We start from the raw sequence: 19,074 nt of genomic DNA on the forward strand, positions 1-19,074 counted from the left end.
AACACAGTAACAAGAGGTCTCACAATGGAGACGTTACTGGGCCTGCTTGAGCAAATCGATGAACAATGGGAGGGCAGTGATGAATCCTTAAACTTCTCTAAATAGACAGAAAATATTAAAATAAGAGTGAATATAAGTCATGATTTTAATACATTTGTATGATATTACAATATGTGATTTTATATTTAGTCCACATATGGTACTGTTGAATGGAGCATGCATTATACTTAGTTAAATGCCACAGAATATAGTTTTGTCTTTTTAGTGCACAAAGATATTGGTTACTGCACTATTTATAGTAGGAAATTTAAATGATTAAAAATTTAATCTTACAGTTTTAGCAAGAGAAGTATTTACTATCTCAAATACTTATAAATGTAGTGAAATTTTTTTATCATAAGAGAATTGCCCGTCTTTTCCAGTCTTTAAAAATGGGTAAGACTGAAAGAGAGAGACTTTTAAAGACTGAAAGAGAAAGACTTTTAATTATGAAACTTACAAAATACAGAAAATTTGAAAGAATGAAGATTTGAGTGAGATTTAGCCCATTGGTGTTTGCCTGCATATTGTGTATGTGTATGCGTGTGTGTGTGTGTGTGTGTGTGTGTGTGTGTGTATGGAAGTGGAACTAGCATGCCCCTATGTTTAATGAAACACTGGAAAGAAAGTTTTGTGCATTATGAAACTTCATAAACAGGATCCAAATACTGTACATTGAATTTGACTATTTCAGTCTTTCAACTATTTTCCAGTCTTTCACTATTTAAAAAAAAAAAGTTAAGCTTTTCTTGCTGAGATCAGAGCATTTGTCTTATAAACTATTCCATTTTCTAGAATGTATTTGATTGCTTCTTTTCAGTTTCATTTAACATATTTATTTCTTCCTTTAGTCTAAAAAAAAGACTAGACTGTTGCTCAGATTTCATTTTAAGCATATTTGGTTTTAGTGTATTTTTGTTAATAGATGATTCTCATTTCTAAATGCTTAGCCATTTTATGTTGTATCACACTAATCCATATATACCCAGTTGTCCTAATATAAAGCTGATATAAAGCTTGATCACTTGATTAAGGTTACAGTTATCATATCTCTGCATGGTATAGATGTGGGTTTGGTTTAAATTGTTTTGTAAATATATCTATATACAAATAACCACATGTGGAATTCTAGTACATTTGATGGATTACATTAATCCTGGTTTCCTGGTGTTGATACTCTACTCTTGTAACAAAAGAGTTGTTTTTGGTGAAAACATGAAAAGAGCCAAAGGTAAGAGTGGGAAGCTTTTTGCCATTTGTTATTTAGAACATCAATCATGGGTCATGCAACACAGGCAAATGGGCCGTGGCCAGCAAATGAGAAGCATACATGCCCGGTTCATTATATAACAGAGCCAGACCACAGAACTTCATGGGCTGTATATGACTTCTAGGTTGGGCATTTCTTATGTCTGGGTTGTAATTACAATATGAATTTATATTATATTTAATTTATCAAAATAAAAATGCAACTGTTTAAAGCAGGTAATTTATAGACTAGTTTTGTTAATATATCTTAGTAAGAATGAATAAATGTAACTAACTGATAACCATAATTATCAATTTTCATTTCAATATGTTAAGTATATAAATGTGTAATTAGGAGATTGAAGCTAGCATATGGTACTATTAAGAGTTCTTAATTATTGCATGATGTAAATAATTTTCACCATATTAAGCTCTGTGCTTTTGAGGTACATATAAAGCAGTAAACCAGTCTAGTGGTGGAATTGTTAGCTATTTATGGTGTCTTTTGTTTGTTCTATTTGGGGGCCATACCCAGCAGTTTTCAGGGATTTGGGATATGTGCTCAGACATCACTCCTGGTGGGCTTATGGGACCATCTGGGTACCAGGAATCAAACCTAAGTCAGCCTCATACCAGGCAAGTCCTTTGCCCACTCTACTAACTCATCAGCTCCCAGAATTGCTCACTGTTTAATAGTAGTTGCACTGAGGCATTTCCTTAAGTCTTGCTATTTTTCTCATAAATTTCCTAGATTTTTTTTCTTCAGTAACATAGTTGATTAAGATGGTTAAACTTTTGCTTGTCTTTCTGAAAATGCTCAGAACTAATTACTTAGGCTGTGCCTAGGATCTCCTGCTTTCTGTTCCTTCAAAATACCATTAACATGGGACATGCAGAGAGTTACTGTAATAGACATTAAAGCAGGTAATTCAGTGATAAGTAAATGCATTGTCCCCACCATAATGGACACAGCAAGGCAGAACAGGGGATAACTTTAAATCACCAAAACAATAATACAGTAACAGATTTGGTGTATGTTATAAAGTGAAATTACAGACCACCGTGAAATCATATAACAGGGTTCCTGATTTTAATCAGGGGGATGGTAATGACTTTTTGTGGAAAGGATGTTTAAATTGAGGACTATAACAGGTGATTCATCATTAGTCGGTGAAGTTTGAGGATCGGAGAAAAAATGTTCATTGCTGGAAAAACTGCATGAGAGGCTTAAGGAAGAAAAGAGCTTGATTCTAACAAGACACAACTGAAAGAAAGCAGTACGTGTAATTAGAACACTATGAGCATGAGAGAGAACTCCACTCCTCCCTCCCCTACTCATGCCTACACTACCCACCACCCCCACAAACACACATACTCACACACATTCACTCTGTCCCAAAAGCCCTACCTAGGAGCTGACTGCAGGACTCAGTTCTGCAGTTCACATTCTTTTGTTTTCCTGTTTAGTTTTGTTTGGGGGCCACGCCTGGTGATGATGCTGAGGGTTTACTTGTGGATCTGTGCCCTGGGATCACTTCTGGTGGGCTCCAGTTACCACTAGGAGTGCCGGGAATGAAACCTGGGATGGCCCTGTGCAAGGTAAAACTGCCTCCCTGCGGTACTATGTCTTATGCCAAAAGAGTTTGCATTCTGTGTTAGATGTAGTAAGAGGTGAGTCAGTGGCTTGAATTTGTCATCGCTCTCTGTGAGATATCTCTGTAAGCTAAATGCAGTGTGGAGTAGGGTGGCAACAGTGTCATGTCTAATGATCAAGAGACTTCATGTGCTTTTTCAGAAGCGAGAAGGGAAAGAAGAAAAAAAGGTGGGGGGACGAGAGGACTCAGAACAAACCAGGTCTTCTGGAAATACTCAGTTTGAAAGACAAGGGGTATTGGAGTTTACAACAAGCTGTTTCTTTTTTTTTTCATTTTTTTAAATAAAATGAATGTATATATATATATGAAATGAGAAGTGAAAGTGAGCTAGTTCTCCTAATTGATTTTTTTTCCAAAGATGCATGAAAATACCATAGTTTCCTGACTACAGACCAATAATAGTATCATCTAAGTATTCAGAGACTTATTTACCTCTTCTGTATAGTTCTCAGCAAATATGCATACTATAAAATAGAACTTTAGAAGGAATGGAAGAAAAGTGTAGTAAATTTCTTCTGGGTGCTGCTGCTGCATGGTTTATTCCATGAGCTATTCTGTGTACCTGTTATCTTAGTTAAGCAAAATGGTCTGTACGGATACTATGCTACATGGAAAGAAAAAATATGTCTGTAAACCCAAATATTTTTGTGTTCAAATGAAATGTTGGTGTTTAAGTAAGAATTTCTATTTTCTCATTTTTAAGCACTCTTTTTTAGACTTTGACTCTGCACAAGTATAAATGTATTTTTAGTGGAGCCTAATCCGCCCCTTCATTTGGCCTATAGCCAAAAATCAGACTGGGGCAATGTAATACTGTTTTGGGCTCTGTGGAGATTTAATTCTCGTTTTTATTTCCCTTTATGCATAAAGTTAAGATAAAACCCTACATTGTTTGGAGTACTGAAAACCTTTTGTCCTCCGTGGTTCAAACACCTTTATATGTTGTACTTGTCTAGGAAACTAAACATGTATTATCTGTTTATTCAAGTAGAACTTCTGTATTCTTCTGACTTCCATGTAGGTTTTAGTTCCTGAAAGCATTGGCTGCTTTCACTTTGCCCTTTCCTTCTTGGTTTGCATTTTCTTTCAGTAAATAGTTTTTATGAAAGTCAGTTTTCTGGAAATGGGGAACCATATGAACAACAACAACAACAGCAACAAAAAGACTCATCATGGGATTCATGTTTCAATGAAAAGAGGATGAAAATAAATGAATAAAACATGTATTTTGTTTTAAAATACATGATGAATGAAATAAAGTGGTAGGAAGTAGTAAGGGAAAAGGTAAAAAGTGAAATCAAGTATGTAGGATGGAGTCTTCCGTTTTCTAGAGAGTGGCCAAAGAAGTTTCACTTAGAAGGGAAAACGTTAATTTTAAGTGTTATCTTAAATAACCTCATTCTCCAAGTCGTCCAAAGCGTCATTTCTAAGATGGTTTTGTATAGTGACTGCGGTTTATCTTTACATCTTCTCTGATGAATTCTTGCTAAATTCTCACTGCATTCTGATCATCTTAACAATTGTCTGTAAATTGAATAAAAGTACAACCTGCATATCTACAATTTATATAATTTCCTGGCAGAGTTTCTTCGCCAAGAAAAATTCCTGAAGCCACCAAGAATTCATGTTACCTTTGGAATGTTTGTAAATACATGATGCTTCGCTTGAGATGGAACTTTCATTTCTTTCATTGTTAGTGGAAAATTGGGATCGTACTCCTATCTTCCAATGCAGCATTCTGCCTGTCCCCAAAAGCACTTTCCCCTTTCTTACTGTGTGGGGTGAGGCGTGAACTCCTTCCAAAGAATGCAGTTCAGCTCTATTCACTTAAGTGCTCGCATTCTTCACCTGAGAGGCTTTTCCATTTCGCTGATCCATAGAAAACTCACTATCATTGAATCAGCAAAATCCAGTATTCCACCATTTCACTTATTATTAAAATACACGTTACATTAATTTTATAATGTAATATTTTGGAAGGGTGATATAAATTCATTTTTCTATAAAAGTGTTTTTGGTAACTAAGCATAAGTGTTTTCTTCCTTTAAATATCAGAACATCAGCTACTCATGAAATATTAGTAAAATCCCTGATTAGTAAAATCTCTGATGGATCTTCAGATATATATGAATATACATGTATTCTTTTTTCTTGAATCACTCTTTTCATGAAAAGGCTTTCTTTCAAAAACAAAATCAGTTCAGTGTGGCTACTATATATGCATCATTCTGGATACCTGGTGCTATGAAAATGATGAATGGTAATAACACAGCAGATATTTATGGAAAAGAGAAACATGGGTGGAACCAAAGTGGGTCTTGAAAACTAAGGAAGAAATAAAGCACTGTAATGAAGGCAATGCTGTAAACAGAGCTGTAAATCAGAACAGAAGCTTAACACCTTTCAGCATTTATTTTTATTTATTTATTTGCTTTTTTGGGCCACACCTGGCAATGCTTAGGGCTTACTCGCTCTACTTTCAGAAATTGCTCCGGTGGGCTCATGGGACCATCTGGGTGCCAAAGTCATATAGAACCCGGGTCAGCCTGTGTGAGGCAAAGTGCCTTTTCCGCTCTTCTACAGCTCAGGCACTCAGCACCATTTTAATAACGACCACGTTTTTATTCCGCCTTTCCCTCTTTTTGTTTCCTTGTTGGCATGTTCACCCAACACTTGCCTGCTACTTGTGGCTTGAGGGATCAGTACAACAGATCACACTGATCAGTGTTTGGTTGTTTCTAGGATTGAACCAGTGGCCTTACACATGCAAGACTGGCACTATGTCACTGGCCTTAGCAACCAACATTCTGTTGGTTGGTAGTGTGCAAGCCACATGGAGTGATACTCCCCACAGTCAAGGCCATTCTCGGAACTTCCGGGGAAGGGGTGTTTGGGGATCCTTACAGCCAGCCTCCCATATTCTTGACTATTCTACCTGGCCAATAGTCAGTATTTTCAATAGTATTATGTACCAGGTCATGAAGAATTTATTTTAGCTTATTTATGCAATACATCAGATCATAGTTTGTAATAATTCAGTCAGTACTGTTTTGTCTAAGGTGACAACTTAGGGACAACTTAGGTGACAACTTAGGAAAGAAATTGGACAGGAACTCATTGTGCATTAAGCTACATTCCCCTTTTCTTTTTTATAAAGCAATGGCAGAAGGTTGTAAGAGAACACAGCCCATGATAACACATGATAGGAAAATCAAGGCGCAACTATTCCATTCTGATAAAAGATTATGTTTTGGGTTGATTTAGATGGACATAGGTCATTTTGTCATATTAACTGAAATTTAGAAATCCATATTAGAGTATTAGGATGTGTTTGTACGTGTGTTTGTGTGTATTGTGTGTGTGTGTGTGTGTGTGTGTGTGTGTGTGTATGAATGAGAGAGAGAAAGAGAAAGAGGGGGGAGAGAGAGGGAGAGACATAGCAGGGCAAAGATAGAGACAGAGAAAGACATTTGAATAATGTAAACAGTCTATGAAATATAGACAAGTTAACCTAAATTTTAAGTTATATATATATTTAAATATATATTCTTATATGGTTATATGTAAACATCAGAACAGGCATTTATTAATGTCCCTGGGATTAATAGATCACATACTTATCAAATTAACATTTTATGTTATATTAACAAATTATTAATATAATTTCCAAATAGCACAGTGGGTAGGGCGTTCACCTTACAAGCGGCCAACATGGCCGACCCGAGTTTGATTCCTCCGCCCCTCTCGGAGAGCCCGGCAAGCTACCGAGAGTATTCGATATGCCAGACACAGTAACAACAAAGTCTCCAATGGAGACGTTACTGGGCCCGCTCGAGCAAATCGACGATCAACGGGAGGGCCTTTACCTTTACCTTATAATAAAGATACTATTATATATAATTGATTAGTATAATATCCAAATCTATGCCAAATAGACCAAATTGATATGCCAAATCCAGTAATAAATGGATCTCATTCCCCAACCCTGAATATGACAGAGTCGAGAAGGATATGGAAGGAAAGGCTGATAAAATACCAAGGCAGAAATAGGCTGTCAAAACGAAGAAAAACAAAAATGATTGTCTGTACTTTTAATGCTCGTACGCTGGCATCTGCTGCATCCATTGAAGACCTTATGGTACAAGCGCGAAAGATCAAGTACAACATCATTGGTCTGACCGAAACGAGAAGACATCAATCACATCATGCCGTTTTCGACACTGGAGAAGAACTGTTCCTTGGAACATGTGATAAAAGAGGCGTCGGTAGTGTCGGTATCCTTGTCAACACAAACTTAGTCACGAGCATTGATTCATTCGAATGCCTAACAACCCGAATTGGACGATTACACTTGAATAGATGTGGCTCACTACCGGCAGTTTCTATCTTTGTTGTCTATGCACCAACATCCAGTTATGGTGAAAGAGAAACTGAGAAGTTCTACATGGAGCTGGAGAAGTTCTATAAAGAAGATCACACCTTCTACAAGATCATTGTTGGTGATTTTAATGCCAAGATAGGACCAAGAAGATCAGCTGAAGAACTTCACATCGGGACCCATGGCCTAGAATGGAACGAACAGGGTGAGAGACTGTCTGAGTTCATCATGTCGACCAAGACCATTCATGGTAACTCACAGTTCCAGAAGGCAGAATCTAAACGATGGACATGGGAGTCTCCCGGTGGACGGTTCCACAATGAAATAGACCACATCGTATTCAATCGGCGGTTTTGCCTAACCAATGTTGCTGTTGTCCCAAAATTCCAAACGGAATCAGATCACCGTCTTCTTCATGCAAAATTCTACCTCACACAATGAGGTGAAAAGAATGAAAGGTTTAAGAAGAGGACTCCCAGAACGACCACCAACTGGGAACTCTTTGGCTCTGTTGCGGCAACATGGGAAGATGCCGTCATTGACAACATTGATAAGGAATACGATCGAATGATTCAGTGCCTCCATGATTGTGCGAGGAATGCCAAGAGAGAGATAACCACAAAAAACCGCTTTTCTTCGAACACTCTTGAACTTATTCGCCAACGTGGCTTGGCACATGCCTCAGGCAACCACAAGCGAACATCCGAACTGGCAAAACAGTGCAGAGAAGCCATCAAGGATGACCTCAAAAACAGGAGAGCAGCAGTACTGGTAGATGTGGCAGAAGCTGGGAAAAGCATTCGTAATGCCCGCCTGTCCTTCACCAACTACAAAACCAAGATGACTGCCCTCCGACATCATGATGGATCTATCACATCTTCCAGAAGGGCAATGAAGATGATTATTCATGACTTCTACTCAGATCTCTTTAATAGCCACGTCCACTTACCCACATACCATATACCACATGATGGATATGTCGTTCCCAATGTTCTCCCTTCTGAAATCCAACATGCCATCTCATCAGTAAAGAAACAAAGAGCACCTGGCCCAGACAAGGTCAGACCTGAACACCTGAAGAACTTACCATCCGTACTCATCAATACATTGGCTCAGCTCTTCACACGCTACCTGTCTGAATGCAAGGTTCCATCCCAATGGAAAACCAGCAGGACTGTACTACTGTACAAGAAGGGAGACATCCACGACATTGGCAACTATCGCCTAATCTGCCTATTGTCTGTCGTCTACAAACTGTTCACTCGAGTCATCCTGAATAGGATTAGCAGAACACTAGATGAAGGACAAACATGTGAACAAGCCGGATTCCGAAAAGGATTCAGTACCATCGACCATATCCACACGATTACTAAGCTCATTGAGGTTTCTCGGGAATTCAAGATGCCGCTCTGTCTAACGTTCATTGATTTAAAGAAGGTCTTTGATTCTGTTGAGACGGAAGCGGTCATGGAAGCCCTAGCCAATCAGGGCGTACAAACTCAATACATCAGAATCCTTCGTGAGCTCTATTGCGGATTCACCTCCAAGATCTCACCATTCTACAAAGAAGTGATCATCCATATCAAGAGAGGGGTTCGGCAGGGTGATACCATTTCACCAAAACTCTTCAGTGCCACCCTCGAGAACATCATGCGACGACTGGATTGGGAAAGCATGGGAGTTAAGATAGATGGTCGGCAACTACACCACCTCTGCTTTGCTGATGACATCGTTCTAATAACACCAAACATCAGCCAAGCGGCACAAATGCTGAACGACTATGACCGTGAATGTGGAAAGGTCGGACTACAGCTGAATCTTACGAAGACAATGTTTATGAGAAACAGCCTTGTTCCTGACGCTCCATTCGCTCTCAACGGAACCACCATCTCTGAATGCAACAGTTATATATACCTAGGTCGAGAAATCAACATGATGAATGACCTGGCATCTGAGTTGCGCAGGAGGAAGAGAGCGGCTTGGAATGCCTTCAAGAATGTTGAAGAAATAACTAAAAGGACAAAGAACCTCCAGCTACGAGCACATCTCTTTGATTCCACTGTTCTTCCTGCATTAACATATGCCTCAGAGACCTGGACCATACGAAAGCAGGATGAGAATGCTATTCGGGTCTCTCAAAGAGGAATCGAAAGAGCTATGCTTGGAATATCACGATTAACTCAAATGAGAGATAGAATCCGAAGTTCTGATCTTCGTCAACGCTCAAGAATCAGGGACACTGTCTCATTTGCCAAGACATCAAAAATCAGATGGGCTGAACACGTAATGAGGTTACAGACAACCGCTGGACTAGAGCCATTACTGATTGGATTCCACGGGACATGAAAAGATCACGTGGACGCCCACCTACAAGATGGTCAGACTTCTTCGTCAAGACCCTGAATGATCAGTTTGAGGCTCTGCATGTTCCTAGAACGAACAGATACCATTGGGCTACACTAGCATGCAACTGGAATGAATGGAGACGTTACTGGCACCCGCTCGAGTAAATCGATGAATAACGGGGATTAAGTGATTAAGTGAATATCCAATTCTAAAAGGCAATTGTAGCACTGTTTTCCCATTGTTCATCAATTTGCTCGAGTGGGCCCAGTAACGTCTCCATTGCGAGACTTGTTACTGTGTTTGGCATATCGAATACGTCACGGGGAGCTTGCCAGGCTCTGCCGTGCAGGCGAAATACTCTCAGTAGCTTGCTGGGCTCTCCGAGAGAGGCGGAGGGATCAAACCCAGCTCGGTCAGGCTGGCTGCATGCAAGGCAAATGCCCTACTGCTCTGCTATCGCTCCAGCCCCTAAAAGACAATAATACAGTCTTATTTTCTTTTGAAACTTTCAAAATAATTTAAAGAATATTAAGTGTTTAATATGAGAATAAATGTTGTGTTTTAAAATGTGGTTTCACTGGTGGTGGGATGTGTACTGGATCATTGTATAACTGAAACCCAAGCACAACAACTTGTAAGTCAACAACTGTACCTCATGATGTTTCACTAATAAAACAAATAAATAAATAAGTAAATAAAAGGTGGTTTCCAATAAGTTAAAGTTTATTATTTTAATTTTACATGTAATCATTATAATACATGTAAATAATTATGTAAATCATTATAATCCATGAGTAAGAGTATGTTTCCATTTTCTTGTGTCTTTATTCTTTTAGTATTCATTTACATTTCTTAATATAAAGCCTTTCACCTTTTTTGTGAAGCTCATTCCCAAGTACTTGGTTTTTTAGGCATGGATGTGAATGGTATAGTTTTTTTTTCTCTCTTTCCTCTATTACATTTTTTTTTGCATATAGAATTTTGCAAATAGAAATGTCATAGATTTTTTTTAATTTTATTGAATCACCGTGAGTTAGTTACAAGCTTTCATGTTTGGGTTACAATCAAAGAATGATCAATACCCATCCCTCCACCAGTGCACATTCCCCACCACCAATATCCCCAGTATACCCTTCCTTTCCTACCCTCGCCCTGACTCCATGGCAGATAATATTCCCCATACTCTCTCTTTGTCATAGATTTCTGAGTGTTGGTGTTTGTAGCCTGCCACTCTATGGTATAAGCTTGTTGTTTCTAGAAAGATCTACTGGGGGTCGTCTTTAGAGTTTTCTAAGTGTAGTATCGTGCCATCTCCAAATATGTTCTCTTTTCCAGCACAGATGTCTTTAGTATCTCTTTCTTATCTAGTATCTATGACAAGGACCTCCAATAATATACTGAGTCATAGTAGAAAAAGTAGACAACCTTCACTTGTACCTCATATGTAAAGGAAAGGCTTCTAATTTTCCACTTTTGACTCTGATCATAGCTATGGGTTCGTGTTAAATGGCTCTGACTATGTGGATGTTAGACTTTATCAGATTCTTTCTCTGAATCTATTAATATATTCATATTTTTTATTGTTCACTACATTAATATGGGGCTGGAGCAATAGCACAGCGGGTAAGGTTTACCTGGCTTACCTGGCCGACCCGAGTTCGATCCCTCCACCCCTCTCAGAGAGCCCCGCAAGCTGCCTAGAGTACCTTGCTCGCATGGCAAAGTCTGGCAAGCTCCCTGTGACGTATTTGATATGCCAAACACAGTAACAAGTCTCACAATGTTACTGGGCCCGCTCGAGCAAATCGATGAACAACGAGAGGACAGTGACATTAATATGATTTATTACATTGATTGTCTAGATATATTAAATAATCCTTAACAGAGCTAGGATAATTCATACTTGCTTACGGTATACTATTTTTTTCATGTATTGTTGGATTCAGTTTGCTAATATTTTCATAAGCATATTTGCGCCTATATTCATCAGGGTTACAGGTCTAGGTTTTCCTTATAGCTTTGCCTCTCTCAGCTTTTGGATCAGTGTAATTTTTGCCTCATTTCTGTGAGAAATATATATTCTTTGCCTATAGAAAATAGGCAAAGATTACACTTTGTAATCTTTGTTTGGGATGGTTTCTGTTTCCTTGACTTGCAGGAAGTCCCTGAAATGCTCTGGAAGTAGGTCTTCTTTAAAGATTTGGGAGAACTCACTAGTGAACCCATTTGGGGCTGGGATTTTTTTCAGGGAGAGACTTATTATTTCAATTTCCTTGATCATAATCTGTTGCTTAAGTTCTCTGAATACTTTTGCTTAAGCCATGGAGGGTTCTAAGAGTCAAAATTTTTTTTTATTCCATTCCTTCTAGGTTCTCGAGTTTCATGGCCTAAATATTTTCAGAGTAATTCCTAATGATCCTTTAGATTTTTTTTGGTATCTGTTGTGATAGCTTCTGATTCATTTATGTTTCATTTTAATATAATCTTCTCTTTTTTTGTGGTGGGGGGAATGTGACTTATGGCTTCTCAATCTTATTTATTCTTAAAAAAATCTTGATTTCATTATTTATTTTTAAATTCCACTTTTAGTTTCCATTTTATTAACTTTTTCTCTATTTTGTATAGTTTTTTCCTTCTAGTTGCTTTGAATTCCTCTTGTTGGTCATTTTCTAACTACTTACTCTTTGATATTAAGTTATTTAGAACTTTTTTGCATTGATATGAACTGGTCTGTTAGCACTAATTTGTCTGTGGTCCATGTATTATGGTAATCCAGAAATAGTTTGATTTGTTTTTTTATTTTTCTCTTTGAACCGCCGATTGTAAGATGTTTAATTTTCAAGGGTTTTGAGGGGGCTTTTCCCATTTCTGTTTGAGATCAATTTCCATTTTCAAAGCATCATGACAAGGGAAGATAGTTGATACAGTTTCTGTCATTGATTTTATGGCCATCTTCTCTGTGACCCAGCATGTGGTTTGCTTGGAGAATGTCCTCTGTTCACTGTTGAAGCATGTGTACTCAACTTTGGGGGGTTGAGGTAAAGGTAAAGGTAAAGGCCCTCCCGTTGATCATCGATTTGCTCAAGCGGGCCCAGTAACGTCTCCATTGGAGACTTTGTTGTTACTGTGTCTGGCATATCGAATACGTCACGGGGAGCTTGCCAGGCTCTGCCGTGCGGGTGAGATACTCTCGGTAGCTTGCCGGGCTCTCCGAGAGGGGCGGAGGGGGGGGTTGAGGAACCCTATATATTTATTCTTGTCTGATTTGTTTTTTCTTCACATCTAGTATTTCCTTGTTGAGTTTTTGCCTAGTTGGTATATCCTAGTGATGCCTAGTGGTGCCTAGTGATGTCATAGAAGTGTTCAGTTCTCTACTATTGTGTAACTGTCTATGTCTCCCTTCACGTCTAATTAGCAGTTGTTTTAAACATTCATATTTACAGAAAAACTGATTTAATAACCAAATCTGATGGATTTATACAGTTTCCCTCCTATTTTACTCATCTAGAAAATCCTGAGTATAATCTAGAATGTTAACTTTTTTTTTATTATATTCTACTCACATTGTAAAATGTAGAAAGCATGTTGTTTATAAAAGGTGCTACCATTATAGCATGTGGTTAGCAGTCTCTTTAGCAGTTTTGATTTTATATGGTGATTTTGAACTTACTTGCTTAAAAAAAGTGTTGAACCATTTCACAGGAAAGGTTGCACATTTGAGATGCTTTTGCTTGGTTTTCAGGACCAGTGGTTTTGGCGAGTAAGAAACAACAGGGTGATGGATGGATACCCCATGCAAATTACTTACTTCTGGAGGGGTTTGCCTCCTAGTATAGATGCAGTTTATGAAAACAGCGATGGGAATTTTGTCTTCTTTAAAGGTAAGCAATCCTTCCCATGCCTTGTTTTGTTGTATTTTGGTAATTTTTGTTTTGAAATCCAAAAAGCATAGAGATATATAAGTAAAAACTATTGGTTGAGGTCTGGCAAGTAACACATTTAACGAAATAAAACCTGACTTTTGGACATGAAAATAAAATGAAAATCAAAGATATTTTTAGTTCACTAATTCATGTTTTTTTCATGGAATGTTCTCAAATAAAATATATTTATCAGAGGTTTGTTACTCTCAAAGTTTTAGATATGTCTTAAGCGAAATAAATAAAACGTTCAATAAATAAATTGAAAACATTTTCTGATGTACTAAGAGTTTATTTTGTTTTCTTTGAGTATTTTAGTTGCTGCTTTTATTCAATGAGATGTTTCATTTCTTGTTTTCAGAGAAGTCTCTGAAACATTACTTATTTTAGTTAGTTTCTGTTAAATAAAGTAAGCTAAGGAATTCATCATAAAGACATGGAATATTTATGAATAGAAATAACTTGCCTTATTAACTTCACTAAATAAAATGTGTAAGACTTATGAGTGTCAAATTTAAACTGGACAAAAACTAATTGCCTGACGTGGTAAAGTGTGAATACTTTGAAAATGACTTATTCCAAGAGCCAGAGCAACAGTACAGTGTGTAGGACATTTGTCTTCCATGCATCTGACCTGGGTTTGATCCCAGCCACCATATGTTTCCTGGAGTCCCTCCAGGCATGATCCCTGAGTGCAGTGCCAGGAGTAAGCCTTGAGTACTGCCAGTCGTGACTAAAAAATAATAACTATAACAATAACAAGAAAATAACTAAGTAAACTGTCTTAGGCATATATTTGGTACTCTACTCTCAAAACTTGTTGAAATTTAAAATGATGAATTATAAGTCTGTAGGAGAAAGAGAAAAGGGGAAAAAAACTGATTTGAAGAACTAATTGTAAGGAGAGCATATGTGAGCAAAATGAATATAGTTGTACTTATTATCCAGGATCGCAAAGCACTATAATTAAAACAGGGTCAAAAGTTGAGGAAGAAAGTAGTGTGGGTGGGACCGGAGCGATAGTACAGCGGGTAGGGCATTTGCCTTGCACATGGATGACCCAGGTTCAATCCCTGGCATCTCTTATGGTCCCCCAAGAACTTCCAGGAGTAATTCCTGAGTGCATAACCAGGAACAACCCCTGAGCATCACTGGGTGTGATCCAAAAAGAAAAAAAATGTTGGGAGGGTATCTTAATATAGTGAAATGCAGTTCTTCTCCTGCTTAAATTAAAACAATTCATAGTAATAACGAGGGCAATATTTTAGGTGGAGTTTAAGAAATATTTTTAACATTCAAAGGGTGTTCCAGACTACCCATGTACCTGAAAGTTATTTTACATATAGTGCTTATTTCTTGAGAACTGGTAAGACAACAGCACAATGGGCTAGAGCATATGTGTCTCATGTGGGAACCCCAGTTTGGTTCCCAGCATAATATAACCATATACCCCTGAGGTCTATAAAGTGTGGCTTCCAATAAAATATAGATTGCTTCTGGGACCAGAGTCATAGTACAACAGGGAAAGTGTTTGCATTGTAAGTGGCCGACCCAAATCCAAAATCTAACATGGCATATGGTTCCCTGAACCTTGCCAGGGGTGATCCCTGAATGTAGAGCCAGGAGTATGCTCTGAGCGCCATTGGGTATGGTCCAAAAAACAAAAAAATTCATCTGTACATGTGTATATATTGCATCTTCAGAAAGGAAGAGATATAATGCATTGGGTATGTTGAAAAATTAAAATTCATCTGAGTATATTTTGAGATGTAACTGGACTAGCCCTGAGGTAGACCATTCAGCTTGAGCGCTCTCCTAGACCAGCATGTCCTTCCACAATCAGTGGAGCTCTCTGTTAAAACACCTACAGAGTGTTATTTCTTCCTGCTGTACATATCTCTTGATGAATAGAAAATGTCCTTCACTGTCCCATCTAATTGGGAGGATCCTCCCAAGATGGGAGATGCATGCTGAAAATAGACTATAGACCGAACATGATTGCCTTTCAATGCCTCTTTTGCAAACCACAACACCCAAAAGGAGAGAGAGAACAAAAGGGAATGCCCTGCCACAAAAGCATGGTGGGATGGGGGGATGAGAGGTGGGAGGGGTACTGGGACTGGTGGTAGTGGAAAATGGGCACTGGTGGAGGGATGGGTACTCGATCATTGTATAATTGAAACCCAAGCACAAAAATTTGTAAGCCTACAACTGTACCTCAAGGTGTTTCACTAATAATAAAATAAAACCTTACAGAAAATATGTGATGCATGTATGTGTTTTCCCCTCACTCAAATATTCTGTTTTTATTTCAATGTCTTATTAATGTGTTACTACTTTGTTATTTTTTAAAATTCACAGTATAAAACTATGTGACCTACAGTAAATGCTGTATGAAGTAAATGTCCTATCATGTAGTCAAATAGCCACTTATTACAAATTGCTTTGAAACTGTGATTAAACGACTCACCAAACTTAATTGGAAAAAAAAATAATAAAAAAAAATAAAAACACCTACAAAGAAGTTCTGAAGTCCAAAGTCAGATTTTCGATAGCTTTTTACTATGTCTTATTTTAACTCATTGGCTGTTTTACTGTTTTGACAGTTTCTACTAAAATTCATCTCTTTAGGGTTTTATCACCTATAAAAGATAATCAGATTATTTCTCATCCTCAAATTGTCTTTCCCAGTTTTCTCTGTTGTTCATGAACCAACTTATACTTTGTCTCTAGCAGTTCAATTCCCCTTCCTTGCTTTAACAGTCTTCAGTCAATCTAAAAACTATTTCACTTATGTATTTCTCATCTGTATCTTTCCCATCAGAGATTACAGAGATTACAGAGATTCCATCAAAGTAAGATTATCTCTCTTTCTCTCTCTCTTTCTCTCTCTTCCTCTCTCTTCTACCCACCTTTCTCCCACATCGCCCCAATCTTTCTCTTTCTCTAGCTGAGTATATGATACCATTTCTTTATTCACCTACTTGTCACTGAGCATTTGGGTTGTTTCTGTATCTTGGATATTGTAAGTAACTCTGCAATGAACATAAGTATTTTTTCAAATTTTTGTTTTTGTGGTTTTGAATAGATACCTAGAAGTAGAATTACCTTTCTGCAATTTATTTTCTCTTTTCTTTACAGATAGTCTTTCTCATGTTCTTTATCTGTTCTATACAATAATACTTATTCTTTTCCCAAATTCACTGAAGTGTATGTTGAGATAAAAATTATTAGCCATTTAATTTTCTAAAAGTACTTAGAGTTGCTTGCATCCTGTATGAGAATTTAAAGGTTTGGGTTTGAATGCATCGTCAATACTTATTTATAAAATAAGTATATTGTTTTGTTGATATAAAGTAATCATATCATATTGAAATAAACTTTTACAAATATTCCAAGAATTCATATTTTCATTTTGTTACCATTTACCTATGATTTTAACTATGGGCAGAATTTTATAATCTGAAGTAATAATATAAGCATTAAGCACAAAAATGTTGTTATGTGAATGTAAGGAAGAAAAATAAATGCATAAATGTATATTTTCCATAGATTAGGTAACTCACTATATTAACAGTGCCAATTCTCAAAGCGTTTATGTTAAAATCTCAAGAAAAATTGTGAAAGGCTCTGTTAGTAGAAACGCCAAGCTGATTGAAGTTACAAGTGTGAGTTTAAGAGAGCTAGAATTTTCTTAAAAATATAGAATTGAGAGTCTAGAGAGATAGAACAAGGCTTAAGCCCCTGGTCTTGCATGTGGCTAACCCAGTTTGATTCACAAGTTCCCCAAGCATGCCACTGAAATAAGCACTGAATAGAGAGACAGACAGGAGTAACCCCTGAATGTCACCTGGGTGTGTGGCCCAATTCCTCCATCCACAATACATACATACATTCGTTTGATCATTCTATTTATTTCAATTATTATTTTAAAGATACAGTAATTAAGACAGTGTAACATTGTCATAAAGATAGAAAAAAGATGAGAACCATAGAACCAAATAGAGACTGGAGATAAACTAAATATAGATGTCCATGTAAATATTGTCAAAGATACAAAGATATTTGGTGGAGAAAAAATAACCCTGTCAACAAATGGTGCTGGATTCATGACACAAGCATATGCGTAATAATAATTTTGGTGAACACATTGCATCATAAATAAAATTTAATTTTAGATACTCTCTTTTTTCAATTGAATCACAGTGAGATACACAGAGATATGCAGGTTCAAAGTTGTTCATGATTGGGTATTATTGCATGAATATTCTTCCAGTCAGTGGCACAGAGACAAGACATGTGAGAGCACAGAGGACCAAAGCATCGATCTGGCTCAAGGCAAAAAGCGACGGCCAGTGGTCTCTTTTTATTCTATTTTCATCAGTTACATCCTAATGACTTCATCACAGAGAAAGAATCTCTCACGAGAGTACAGACATTTGTAGGATAAGCATTCGTCAAAAGAACAACAAGGGTATACATTGTCTTTCAAAGCTATGCTGTCAAAGCTATGTTGTCATGATTAGAACATCAGAGGAAGATATGGAACAGGACACGTAGGGTCTACAGATTATGTCTCCCACATTCTTGTGATCCGTTACACATAGAGCAAAGAGAAGGCTCACACTGAAACTTGAAGATCAAACCAGATTAGGATGTGTCTGAGAGGGGGAAACTTTTGCCATGTACTGCCAAGATAATGTATGACCAGGCAGGCATATGAAAGCATGCTGTACTTTTCCAGATCATTGGATTTACAAATTTTAGCTTGTACACTTAATGTGAAAGTGGGGTCTCGGTTCTGCTTCCTGCTTGCAGGGCAGTGTCCAGAGGCTCATCGTAATGTCCTGGTTTAGCACCAACAGGATTTCAGTCATATAATGTTCCAACAGCGGTCCTTTCACTGGTGTACACTTTCCACCTTGAATGTCACCAGTTTTTTTTTCCTGCCTTCTCCACTCCCTGCCTCTATACCAGGTAGTTTTAGTTTTCTTCTTCTCTCTCTCTCTCTCTCTCTCTCTCTCTCTCTCTCTCTCTCTCTGTCTCTCTCTCTGTCTCTCTCTCTGTCTCTGTCTCTCTCTGTCTCTCTCATCCTTTTCTTTTGGGTGTTTTGGTTTATGGTACAGATACTGAAAGATTCTTGTGCATATCCCTTTACTTACTTTCAACACTTAGATCTTGTCAACAGCAATCATTTATATCATTGTCATACTGGTCCATTTGTATCATAACTGTCTTTGCCCCTTCCCCCACATACCTTTAGCAAGCTTTCAACCATTCTTCCATTCTCGGGTACTCTGGTTGTTTCCAGACTCTGCTATTGTGAATAGTTCTGTGTTGAACATAGATGTGCAGGTGACTTAACTTAAATATAACCATTATCACTAGAAGATAATTAACAAAGATGAGTATAAAATAAAATAGATGGGTTTGATTTAAGGTAATTTTCTAATATTTTATAGCAAGTATCAGACCATAAAAGAGAAGT

General features: G+C 37.6%; 1 protein-coding gene across 1 annotated transcript in view; it reads left to right on the top strand.

Moving 5' to 3' along the window:
• The window catches only part of MMP16 (matrix metallopeptidase 16), a 302,144-nt gene that overhangs the window by 249,262 nt on the left and 33,808 nt on the right, over positions 1-19,074 (top strand). Inside the window, exon 7 of the mRNA XM_056110867.1 lies at positions 13,409-13,547. Coding sequence (XP_055966842.1) covers positions 13,409-13,547 — 139 coding nt within the window. The remainder of the gene's footprint in view (positions 1-13,408; positions 13,548-19,074) is intronic.

This window comes from Sorex fumeus, unplaced genomic scaffold, assembly GCF_029834395.1.
Source record: "Sorex fumeus unplaced genomic scaffold, SorFum_2.1 ptg000002l, whole genome shotgun sequence".
NCBI classification, from domain to species: domain Eukaryota; kingdom Metazoa; phylum Chordata; class Mammalia; order Eulipotyphla; family Soricidae; genus Sorex; species Sorex fumeus.